General features: G+C 51.8%; 1 protein-coding gene across 3 annotated transcripts in view; it reads right to left on the bottom strand.

Annotated features, from left to right (window-relative positions):
• Positions 1 to 5,474: 5,474 nt before the first annotated feature.
• The window catches only part of PLXNA2 (plexin A2), a 138,591-nt gene continuing 131,932 nt past the window's right edge, over positions 5,475 to 12,133 (bottom strand). For all 3 annotated transcript variants that reach the window (XM_059867517.1, XM_059867516.1, XM_059867515.1), the window contains exon 32: positions 5,475 to 12,019. In XM_059867517.1, the coding sequence (XP_059723500.1) occupies positions 11,924 to 12,019 (96 nt within the window). In that variant the 3' untranslated portion in view covers positions 5,475 to 11,923. The remainder of the gene's footprint in view (positions 12,020 to 12,133) is intronic.

Below are 12,133 nucleotides of genomic sequence, written 5' to 3'. Positions count from 1 at the left end.
CACAGCCAGCTCTGGATGTCCTGGTGGCCCCTGGAGAACCACTGCCACCTTAGCACGAGGTGTCTGTGTGTCCACAGCCAGCTCTGGATGTCCTGGTGGCTCCTGGAGAACACTGCCACCTTAGCAGGAGGTGTCCGTGTGTCCACAGCCAGCTCTGGCATGTCCTGGCCACATGTTGGTGGCACCTGAACAATCACTGCCACCTCAGCACGTGGTGTCTGTGTGTCCACAGCCAGCTCTGGCAGCCCTGGTGGCTCCTGGTGGCTCCTGGTGGCTCCATGTGTCCACAGCCAGCTCTGGCAGCCCTGCCCAGCACCCCAGGGACCCCCAGCCATCTCCCACCCCTCTGACATGAGGGGTCCTTGTGTCCAGCCAGGACTAAGGAATGGGTTCATCCCTGGTGTTTCTGCAGTGCCAAGGCTCTCAAGATGGAATTGAATCCCCCAACAGCCTGGCACAGGTGCCCAGGGCGGCCCCTGGATCCCTGGCAGTGCCCAGAGGACAGGGCTTGGAGCACCTGGGACACTGGAAGGTGTCCCTGCCATGGCAGGGGTGGCACTGGATGAATTTTAAGATCATTTCCAAGCCAGCTCATTCTCTCCCGTCGTTCCTGGTGCTCAGCCCACAGACAAACCCATTCCCAGGAGCAATAAAGGCCAGCAGGCATCATAAAACTCCAGTAATCAAACGTGAAAAGAACAGCCCAATTCATTAATAGCCAGACAAGCTGATAGAGACATTCTTAATTATCAAATATTACCGTGGAGTTCATTTTTACCTGAGTTGTTTAAGCCTGACCATCCTCCTTCCCTTTTCCTACACACGTTGCCCTGGGGCAGCATTGAACATTTGTAATTAGATTCCTTCACTGGAGTTAATTAGGAGGTGACAATAAAGTCTGAGTGGTTCCCATTTTCCTAAGTATAATTTGGGAGTAAAGACAACCCCTTTGTTTTGGCATCAATATTTGTAATTTTAAGTTGAACACGAACCTCGGGGTGTACTCTTGATCCAAATGGATACAGACATGCTCATGTTGGATTATGCTGTACATCTATTTCATACTGTGCTTTTAAACTTTCACATTATTTTATATCCACTTGCCTGCACAGACCTGTCAATATTCTGGAGCACAGACAAGATTTCTCTTCAGGATGATCTCTAAATTAATTAATGAGTTTTCATCACGCTGATGTCAGTCTGGGACAACATCAATATTTTGCAGGTTCCAGGCTGACCTGGCACCCAGGGTAATGTTCTATGTTTTATTATTATTACTTTTAAATTTTATTAAATTATAATTTTTATAGCCCCAGCAGGTGAGGGGTCCCAAATGTCCCTTGGAAAGAGCCTGGAGTTGAGAGGGGGGGATTTAATGTGGGTTTTAGTGATCTGCTCCATTTTAGGCACTGAAGTGTCCAATAACACAGAATTAAATTTCCATTACAAATGAGTTGGCCACTTAAACACAACCAGACCCTGCATAAATAAAGAGCAGGGGATTTTTGTGGCTGTTATTGCAGCCTGAGATCACTGTCTGATCCCATACAACTCCATGTCACCCTCCAGCTAAGCACTCTCAGAAAGGAAGAGATGCTGAAATTTAAACAGGTCAAAATTAATGCCACGGCTGTATTTGATAATTGGAAGTGTCACCTCCATTAGCTGGCCCTGATAACCAGGCTGGAAAAGGCAGCTCCAGGATGTCCAAAATCTGCTGCACAATCTGCAGAGTGACAGAGCCCAAACACAGCAGCACCCCCACGCTCAGCAGGGGAAGCAAGGGCTGGCCAAGGGGGCAGGGGGTGGCAGGCACAAACTGGGGGCTGAGGGCAAACTCCAGGATTTTCTGCTGCTGTTTCAGGGCTGGGAGCCCCAAACTTCCCAGGTGGAAGATCCAAAGCTGCTGGCCTGACTCTTTCCACGCTGTGGCTCCTCTCTCCTCTGCCCGGGATGTGGGTGTGACAGAGGGACCCAAGCCATCTGCATTTCATGGAACCTTTGTTAAGCATCACTTGACCTTGTCAGTGCCAATAAAGGCCTGTGAAGTGCACGCCAGATAAAATGTAATTTTTAATTGAGTATCCTTATTACACCTATTAACAAGGTGCAGATGAATACAAATGACCCCACGGTTGATGCTGTCGATTCCTGTTGGAGTTTCTTTCTCCTTTGCTGAGCTGAAGGAGTCAATAACCTCCCAAAGGGTCACAGGGAGTGGAGATTTTCCTGGCAGCTGCTGTCCTGCCTCCAGGGTCTGTCTGGGCAGTAGCCACGGATAAACCAGTACAGGATCAGCATCTCTGAAGGTAAAACACAAAATCCAGCTCCCCCAGCCCTTAGGAAAGCTCTGGGAAACTCAGTTCCTGTTGAATTCGTTAAATTTAGACTTACCCGAGGCACAGGTGAAAAACAAAGAGTCTCCTCTTTTATTCCCTAATTCAGAAATCATGTGAAAGCTCCTCTCCACCTTGGGAGGTCACAGCCCTGGAATGGTTCCAGCCTCCAGCAGCAGAGCAGAGCCCATGGGATCCATCTGGGGGTTAAAACCTGCTGCTTTCAGGAGGGGGACAGCAGGACGGGGCCAAACTGCTCCCCCTGAGGTCCCTGTCAAGCTTTGGTCTCAGTTTGAGGGAAATAAGCTGGAATGACCTGCCTGAGGAGCAGAGTCTGCTCTGACAGGATGGATTTGCATTCCCTTCAAACAGGAGCAGCTTCCCATCTCCCCATTAGCCTGCACTAAATCCAGAGGACTCAAGAGTCAAATGTCCATAAAAAGCCCATCCTGAGGCAGCACTGAGCTCTCTGCTGTGACCCACAGCATGCCAGGCCTTCCCCTTCTGGCCCAGATTTATCATTTTTAGGAGCTAATTTGGAAAGGAAAAAAAAAACCAAAACACCCCTTGAGATCCTCCAGAAAAAGCAGCGAGACCTCTTGTTCCACATCCACATGTTTCTTCTTTAATGCTTCCTTAAGGGTCTCCATTTTTCTGTCACTTATCATCATCCAGAGTAATTTGGGGCTGTTAGAGAAAGTTCATTGCTGTAATTGCGACCATATTGGTCATTAAAGTTGACAGACAGCTGCTGGAGAAGTCACTTGCTGATTCTGCTGCTCAGCAGATGCCTCTCAGCATTTGCTGAGATCTTGGCTTGAATTGATGAAATGGAAGCAAAAGTGTTTCACCTCAAGGGCTGAGCGTTTCAGGGAGGGAAAACACAAAGAACTCACCCAGGTCTTTTGTTTACAAACAGGGTTTGCTGCTCCTGCTCCAGCTGGAGTGCAAATAAATGGAATTCCATGCTGATCCTGCCTGCAAGTGTTGGGGACCCCCATGCCAGCTGCACCCCAGTTCCAGCACTCCGAGGTTATTTCCAGATTTCCCATCCCTGGGAGTGCCCAAGGCCAGGCTGGACAGGGCTGGAGCAGCCTGGGGTGGTGGGAGGTGTCCCTGCCCGTGCCAGGGGCTTAGGGCCCCTTCCAGCCCAAACCAGTCTGGGATTCCCACTGGGTTAAATGGCACTGGATGGGCTTAGGGCCCCTTCCAACCCAAACCAGTCTGGGATTCCCACTGGGTTAAATGGCACTGGATGGGCTCTAAGGCCCCTTCCAACCCAAACCAGTCTGGGATTTCCACTGGGTTAAATGGCACTGGATGGGCTTAGGGCCCCTTCCAGCCCAAACCAGTCTGGGATTCCCACTGGGTTAAATGGCACTGGATGGGCTTAGGGCCCCTTCCAACCCAAACCAGTCTGGGATTCCCACTGGGTTAAATGGCACTGGATGGGCTCTAAGGCCCCTTCCAGCCCAAACCAGTCTGAGATTTCCCCTGGATTAAATGGCACTGGATGGGCTGAGGGTCCCTTCCAGCCCAAACCAGTCTGGGATTCCCACTGGGTTAAATGGCACTGGATGGGCTTAGGGCCCCTTCCAACCCAAACCAGTCTGGGATTCCCACTGGATTAAATGGCACTGGATGGGCTCTGAGGTCCCTTCCAACCCAAACCAGTCTGGGATTCCCACTGGATTAAATGGCACTGGATGGGCTCTGAGGTCCTTTCCAACCCAAACCAGTCTGGGATTCCCACTGGGTTAAATGGCACTGGATGGGTTTAGGGTCCCTTCCAACCCAAACCAGTCTGGGATTCCCACTGGATTAAATGGCACTGGATGGGCTCTGAGGTCCTTTCCAACCCAAACCAGTCTGAGATTCCCACTGGGTTAAATGGCACTGGATGGGCTCTGAGGTCCTTTCCAACCCAAACCAGTCTGGGATTCCCACTGGGTTAAATGGCACTGGATGGGTTTAGGGTCCCTTCCAACCCAAACCAGTCTGGGATTCCCACTGGATTAAATGGCACTGGATGGGCTCTGAGGTCCTTTCCAACCCAAACCAGTCTGGGATTTCCCCTGGATTAAATGGCACTGGATGGGCTCTAAGGCCCCTTCCAACCCAAACCAGTCTGGGATTTCCCCTGGATTAAATGGCACTGGATGGGCTCTAAGGCCCCTTCCAACCCAAACCAGTCTGGGATTCCCACTGGGTTAAATGGCACTGGATGGGCTGAGGGCCCCTTCCAGCCCAAACCAGTCTGGGATTTCCACTGGATTGAATGGCACTGGATGGGCTGAGGGTCCCTTCCAACCCAAACCAGTCTGGGATTCCCACTGGGTTAAATGGCACTGGATGGGCTCTGAGGTCCTTTCCAACCCAAACCAGTCTGGGATTCCCACTGGGTTAAATGGCACTGGATGGGTTTAGGGTCCCTTCCAACCCAAACCAGTCTGGGATTCCCACTGGATTAAATGGCACTGGATGGGCTCTGAGGTCCTTTCCAACCCAAACCAGTCTGGGATTTCCCCTGGATTAAATGGCACTGGATGGGCTCTAAGGCCCCTTCCAACCCAAACCAGTCTGGGATTTCCCCTGGATTAAATGGCACTGGATGGGCTCTAAGGTCCCTTCCAACCCAAACCAGTCTGGGATTCCCACTGGGTTAAATGGCACTGGATGGGCTGAGGGCCCCTTCCAGCCCAAACCAGTCTGGGATTTCCACTGGATTGAATGGCACTGGATGGGCTGAGGGTCCCTTCCAACCCAAACCAGTCTGGGATTCCCACTCACCCATTTCCTGCTGCTGGGATTCAGTAAATAAATATTCCTCACACAATAAATGCCACACAGCACATACTGGAAAATAAGGAGCTACTCAGGAGGGGTTTTTTAACCAGTAAACTTTATTTATATATAACAACAGTACAAAGTGAGTCCTTGGCTTGCAAAATAGGAGTGTTTCATATTTACAATAGGTACACAATAATATATTAGAATAATAACAAAACCCCCTTTTATTTCCTTGGAACATTTTTAAATACTTAAACTTTCTTACTTTTTTTTTTCCACAACACTTGTAAAAACAACAAAAAACAGACAATCATCTTAAAAAAAAATATAATACAGAACTCCAGTGTGTCAAGTATAACGGGGAGGGGGGGAGCCAGAGAAGGACACGGTGGAATGGGCACAGATACAAATCAATTCCTTGTTCCTGCCAACACACAAATCCCCTAAAACTGCTGGGGGTTGGTCTGTAAGGAGAAGGGGAAGAAGAAAGATGAGAATCTGTTCCATGGCTGATACCTCTACATTCTGTGACGTTTTTGGGGGGACTCCAGAAGTTTTAGTACCTGTACATTCCCTTCCCCTTGCTGCTTCTCCCAGCGGCCCCCAAGGCGCCGTCAGCACCAAAACTCAGCAGTGAGAAGGACTTTTCTACTGCATCTTCAGAAGCCATGAAATAATGTGGCCAAATCAGCTTTTCTCCCTCCCCACAGCTCCTCGTGCACCTTTGTGTGCCCAGTCCTTGGGAGGGGAGCGCCGGCCGGAGAAGCTGCTGCACAAACTTCCAAGCTTATTCGAAAGAGAGGTATTAAAAATCCCAAAGGAAAGGCCATCCAGGAGATCTGGTGTTCCATTTGGCAGCCCTGGGAGGCCCTGGGAGGTTGGGATATTTGGGATATTGTCCGTGCAACTGGATGGACCCTGCGGGCCCTTGGGGCGTGTTCCTCCACGCTGCAGAAAGGGAATTTTTTCAGGATTATATTCCACGGTTACAAAGGAAGGAGAGGGATGGGAAACACAGGGACAAAGGGGGATCTGAAAGAACAAGCACAGAGACACTGCCATGCTCACAGCACGGCCATGACACCGCTGGTGCCACCTCAGCCAGGCGGGCACAGACACCCTGGAGGGACAGAGGGGCTTCTCCAGCACGGAGCAGTGGGGCTCTGCCAGCCCACACTGCCCCAGCCTTCCACCTCCCCTTCTCTGACCCCAGCACGGTCCCAGCACCCCAAAGAGCACCCTGGGGTGCAGGGCACACACCACAGAGCCTCAGTTTTCTTCCAGGAGCCAGGAAGGCACCAGGCACCACCCGCAGCTGGGGCTCTGGCCGCTGTTCCATTGCCTGCCCAGAAACAGGGCCAGCACCCAAATCTGGGGGTTTTCAGGGTGCCAGGGCTTTAACAAAGCCTTCCAGACAGCCTAAACTGGTCCAAAGGCTCCCATCCTCTTCCCCTGCAGAACTAACCTGACCAAAGTGCACTGAAGCTGCCCCCTTGGGGCTGCCCAGCTCAGCAGTTCCCCAGCAGCCCCTCGCAGTGCACACACCTCTCACTCTGATTGTTTCTCCACTGAATGTCTCATCAGTAAAACCAAACCACCCTGCCCTTGCAGGTGGCCTCAGAGCTGGCCCCAGTGCTTTGCCCTCAGCCTCTGACCCGCTGGTCTCTGGCTGTGGGTCCAGGCTGGGTGTTTGCACCGAGGACAGGGCTGTGCTCCGAGCTCTTCCTCACACACATCCCTGCACAATGCCACAGCTCCCTGCACGATTGCCTTGCAATTCCTGGTACAAATGTGGATCTGGAATAGGATGGCTGAAGCTCTGTGGCATTTCAATGCATCTTTGATGTCAGTTATTTACCCTCCTCGGAACATTTTTTCTTCTCTCCAGGGCACAGTCACTCGTGAGCTCTCCCTGATGGCCCAGCTTATTCAAGTCAGTCTCTTTTACTTTCATTTAGTTTGGGGAGCTGAGTCCCTGTGACAGGTGAGCTCTGACAGCACAGGAAACTGGATGGAGACCAGCCAGTGACAGGAGAACGTGGCTGGGCTGCTGCCAGGGAAGGGGCTCAAGGCTCTGGAGCAGCACGGGGGCCGTGCTGGGAGCTGCTCTGCCCTGTGCCAACCTGGCCTTCCTCATCCCTGCTGGCTCCTGGGGACCTCTGGGACTGAGACCCTGTTTGGAGGCTGTGCCCACTGCAGGAGGGGATGCTCTGACCCTTTCCCCACGCAGATTTAAACACCAAGACCCCCACAAGGAGCTCGGAGCCAGCAGTGTGCAGAATGCAACCCCAGAGCCTTAAACCCTCTCGCCTTTGCCCTCCACGAGCCCTCCCAAACTGTTTCCTACGTTGGGACATTTTTTGTGGAGTCCAGTGGAAGGTAGGAGGGAACACTGATGAGGGATGGGCCACCAGGAGTTTAAGACAGAGTGTGGAAGGCACTGCTGTGATGAAGGTCTCTGTTGGCACTGCACTCACCGTCCCCAGCGTGTCACAGCCCCAGTCCTGGGGAGGCACCTCTGTCCCCACGGCCATCCTTCAGGGAAAAACCTGAAATTCCACACCTAGGATCTTGCTGGCATGCAGCCAGGCCATGGCAGCAGTTTTGTTCCTCAGTGCTGGGTCCTCAGTGCTGCAGACAGGACATCCAGGGTTTCCAGGGATATCCATGCTGGATTTCACAGGGTGGGTCCTCACTGCTGCAGACAGGACATCCAGGGTTTCCAGGGATATCCATGCTGGATTTCACAGGGTGGGTCCTCACTGCTGCAGACAGGACATCCAGGGTTTCCAGGGATATCCATGCTGGATTTCACAAGGTGGGTCCTCACTGCTGCAGACAGGATATCCAGGGTTTCCAGGGATATCCATGCTGGATTTCACAGGGTGGGTCTTCACTGCTGCAGACAGGATATCCAGGGTTTCCAGGGATATCCATGCTGGATTTCACAGGGTGGGTCCTCACTGCTGCAGACAGGATATCCAGAGTTTCCAGGGATATCCATGCTGGATTTCACAAGGTGGGTCCTCACTGCTGCAGACAGGATATCCAGGGTTTCCAGGGATATCCATGCTGGATTTCACAGGGTTTCCAGCCGTGCTGATCCCTCCTGCCTCCCTTCAAATCCATCCTTCCTGGCAGGGCGTGGAGCCCTCGCTGCCCACACCCTCTGAGCTCTGGTGGCTGCGGGGCTCCGGCGGGGCCAGCCCTGCCTGCCAGCTCCCCTCTCCTGTGTGGGGCTTTCATAAAGGCTTTCAAGGTGGAGAAGCGTTTGATTAGCACCTCGCTCCCCCTCGGAGTGGGTGCTTTGATAGCTCGTGAGCAGGAGATTAAAGGGAATTATTCAAGCGGCGACACCAGGCAGAGAGATCCCGGCGAGTGACGTCTCCCACTTTGATGTTGGAATACCTGAAACGGAGCGAGCTGGAGACTCCAAACTCTGGGCAGCCTTGCAGGAGGAGGGGGGCAATGAGGGGGACATGAAATCGTTTCATCTAAGGCAAGTGCCCCCTCCTGACCAACCCTCGAGTCCAGTTTGCTGCCAGGGCGAAGAAAATGCCATTTTGAGATCTGAAGCTTCCTCCTCCCGAAGGAGGAATGGAAATGTTGGATGCAAACAGGGCAAGAGACTCCCAGCGCTCTGCCCCAGGGGGATATGTTGCTTCAATCCATATAATTGCCTGTAAAGATCCATAATTAATGTCAACCACCATGAGAAGACTCTTGGCAATGGATTTCTAGGCCACCCTCCAGCCAGGACTGTGCTGTTCTCTCTGCCATGCTCCCAAAGCTTTTCCAGGTGATGGAAGAGGAGTTTTTGCTGTTTCCCTCAGGATTCAGTCAGAAGTGTAAGAGCTTGCTGGTTTGCAAAGTGCTCCTGCTGCTTCCCCTTTTTTCTCCTCTCTGCTCAAATCGTCCCACAGCACAGAAGATGAACTCAGTTGTCCCCTTGTCTCCTGAATGTTCTCCCAGAGAATCCAGGGGGTGCGTGGGGACCTCCACTTCTGCTGAGAAAATACAGGGGAGGGGGAGTGACAAAGCCTTGGCTTGGGGGGTGCTCCTGGCCAGAGGGGAGGGAGCAGGAGAGGAAAGCAGGATGAAAAGCTACACAAGAGCCTCTCAAAGAGATGCAGAGAGGAGCACCATGAGGGCTGTGGGGCAGGGACACTGTCACCAGGCCCAGGTGATGCACAGCCAGGCCTTTGCTTTGGCTGTACTCATGTTTTGTGAGTCCTGCAGAGACAACTCCCCAGACTGGTATTTGGAAGCGTTTGGAAGTCCTTCAGGAACTTTTTGGAGTGCTCTCTTTGGGTTTCAGAGTACCTTGAGAACTTGGTGAACCCAAACCAACAACCACAGCTAGGACAGAGCTGGCAGTCCCTCCCTAAGCTGTGTGATGGATCACTGGGAACAGCAGGAACAGAACCAGCAGAAAACCTGCAGGATTTCAAAGCCTGACCCTCTGCCATGCCCTGGGGTACCTGCAGCAGAGAGCAGGCCAGGCTGGGCACTGCTCCAGGGACGCTCCTGCCACTGGGCTCTCCTGACTTTTAGTAGGACTTCTGCACATTTTTTGCCTCAGAAATGAGATTCACTGTGCAGGAGCAGGATCCCTGGGAAGGGAACTCTTGGATAACAGGCAGTACAAACACTGCTCTGCCTTTCAGTCTCTGTTTCTGCCACTCTCCCCTGTCTCAGTAAATCCAGTGCTCAGGCTGCTGTAAATGTCAAGAACTTATTGCACAAGGTTGATTATTATCATCATATTTTCTGCTTTTCAGAGAGACTCACAGAAGTGGATTACCAAAAGAAAGTGGACTTGGCATGGCTTTTACTGAATGGTAATTAAACCAAGTTTCCTGAGTATTTTCTCTACGTGCTTCTCCCCTCTCCTGGTGCTGGACTGCAGGACATGGAAAGCCAGCATCTCTCTGGGAGCCCTGCTGGGCTCCTCCAGGCAGGAATGGTGGAGGAGGGGGATGGAGATGGAGATGGATTTTCCTTCAACACACACTGGCTGCAAACGAAGGTCCCAGTCTGGTGACACTGCCTGGGCACACATGAGGAATTATTTTGCTGCCATTGCCAAGCTCCTGCAGCCAACACTTTTATTTCCATTAGGCCTCCTCTCCCTGCCCTCCCCACTGCAGCCTGCACACACATCAATATTTACTACAGAGAGAAATATTTACAGCACTCCTTCCCCTCCTGGCACTCTACAAAGGGACACACATAAGCTTTGGTGTCTTTGAAAGAAATAACACTCACAGACATTTGCCTGTCCCTGGCCACAGGAACGTGTGCCTTGGGGGCCAGCAAGGAACTGAGGAGAACAACGAGACACCGACAGAGACACAACAGCAGAGCTGGCTGGCCTGGGGCTGCTGGTTAAGGTTTGCTCTTGCCTGGAGCAGAGATTTCTCTCCCTTTCCCAGTGGAAATGCAAGTCCTGGCACTGGGTGAGGCAGCAAACGCTGGGGGAGACACCCAAAGGGAGCCTGTGCCCCAGGACTGCACGTCCAGCAGAAAAGCAACAAAGATGGGCTCTCCCAACATCCAGGCTCTTCAAGTATTGTCACCGTAAACATCAGGGTTTGGGGGCTTCTGCTGTGAGAAATCAGAGCTGGCTGCTGGAGACCCCCAAAACCCACCCTGGAGGTGTCAGCCCAGCTCTGCCTTGGCTCACGTGGCACCTGCAGGAACCAGCAGTGGACACTGAATGCTGGTCACTGTTGGATCCCGGTGGTCATGCTGGACACTGCTGGACACTGCTGCATCACCATGGCCAAGCTGGACACTGCTGGACACTGCTGGATCACCATGGCCACACTGGACACTGCTGGACACTGCTGGACACTGCTGGATCACTGTGGCCAAACTGGACACTTCTGGATCACCATGGCCACACTGGACACTGCTGGATCACTGTGGTCATGCTGGACACTGCTGGACACTGCTGGATCAGCCAGTGAGGTGGGATGGAGGTGGAAAAGGGAAAAGCAATGAAATTCAGATCTTCCCTCATTCGACAGAAAATGGGATTTAAAAAAAAATATATATATTGACACTATATAAATACATGGATAAAGCTGGATTCCAAGACAGGTCGGATGATCTGGTGGTTTTGCAATTCAGGTAAAGTTCCTGCTAGTGCCTCTAAGTTACTCAGCCACTGGACTATTTTTGGGCAAAACTGCTATTTAGCTTGTGTGAAAAGGTGTGGTGCAAACTTGTGCTCCTGTGTGTTGTAAGAATCCAAAACGAAGACATTTTGGTTTTCCAGACGTTCCAATTGGCGTCAGAGTCCGTTTGCAGAATGCCTGAGCCGTGTCCTCGGAAGGCTCTCAGGGACAGGATTCAGAGCTGATCCTTCTTGCCAGGATTATCTCTGTGGCCTCTGTGGTTTTTGCTCTATTTTTTTTTCCTTTTTCTCCCTTTTTTTTTTTTTCCTAAAAAACCCTTTAAATAAAGTTTTATTTTCCAATATACATTAAACAATTTTCATGCAAAGCAGCAGTCGTGGAGACATCCAGACTTTCCAGGTTCCTTCTTTCCGCGTACACTCGAAAAAATGATCCACCTTGTTTGGACTTTGATGGAGATGTTTCATCTTCTTCCCTTCCTGCCCTTTCAAACTGGATCCTGTATGATTTTTGAGTACAGCCAGTCCTTGAGCCAGGCTCTGCTCTCTCCAGAAGAGCCTTGGGGGGTGTGTCCAGTGCCTTCCTTGCTTGTTCTCCCTCCAAATTCCCGAGAATCCGTGCGATGCTCTGCCCTTTGCTGCCCCTGACCTTTCTTCAGCTCTCGAAGGACATGGCCCCAATGAGTTGCTCTACTTTGTAAGCCAAGCGCTGCCTGCGAGCCTGCTCATCCTGCTCCAGAGCTCCAATCAGCTGGGGGGGAGAACAGAAAAAGGGGGAAAAAATGAATCAGAGAGAGAAATCAGCGTGAGAGAGGAGGTGGGAGAGGTGGGTGGGCAGCGAGATGTGAGCAACTCCATGTGAGGA

The sequence above is a fragment of the Haemorhous mexicanus genome, chromosome 25, assembly GCF_027477595.1.
Source record: "Haemorhous mexicanus isolate bHaeMex1 chromosome 25, bHaeMex1.pri, whole genome shotgun sequence".
Taxonomy (NCBI): Eukaryota; Metazoa; Chordata; class Aves; order Passeriformes; family Fringillidae; genus Haemorhous; species Haemorhous mexicanus.
Note: the sequence above shows the minus strand (reverse complement) of the source record. Positions and strands in the feature narration are given on the sequence as shown.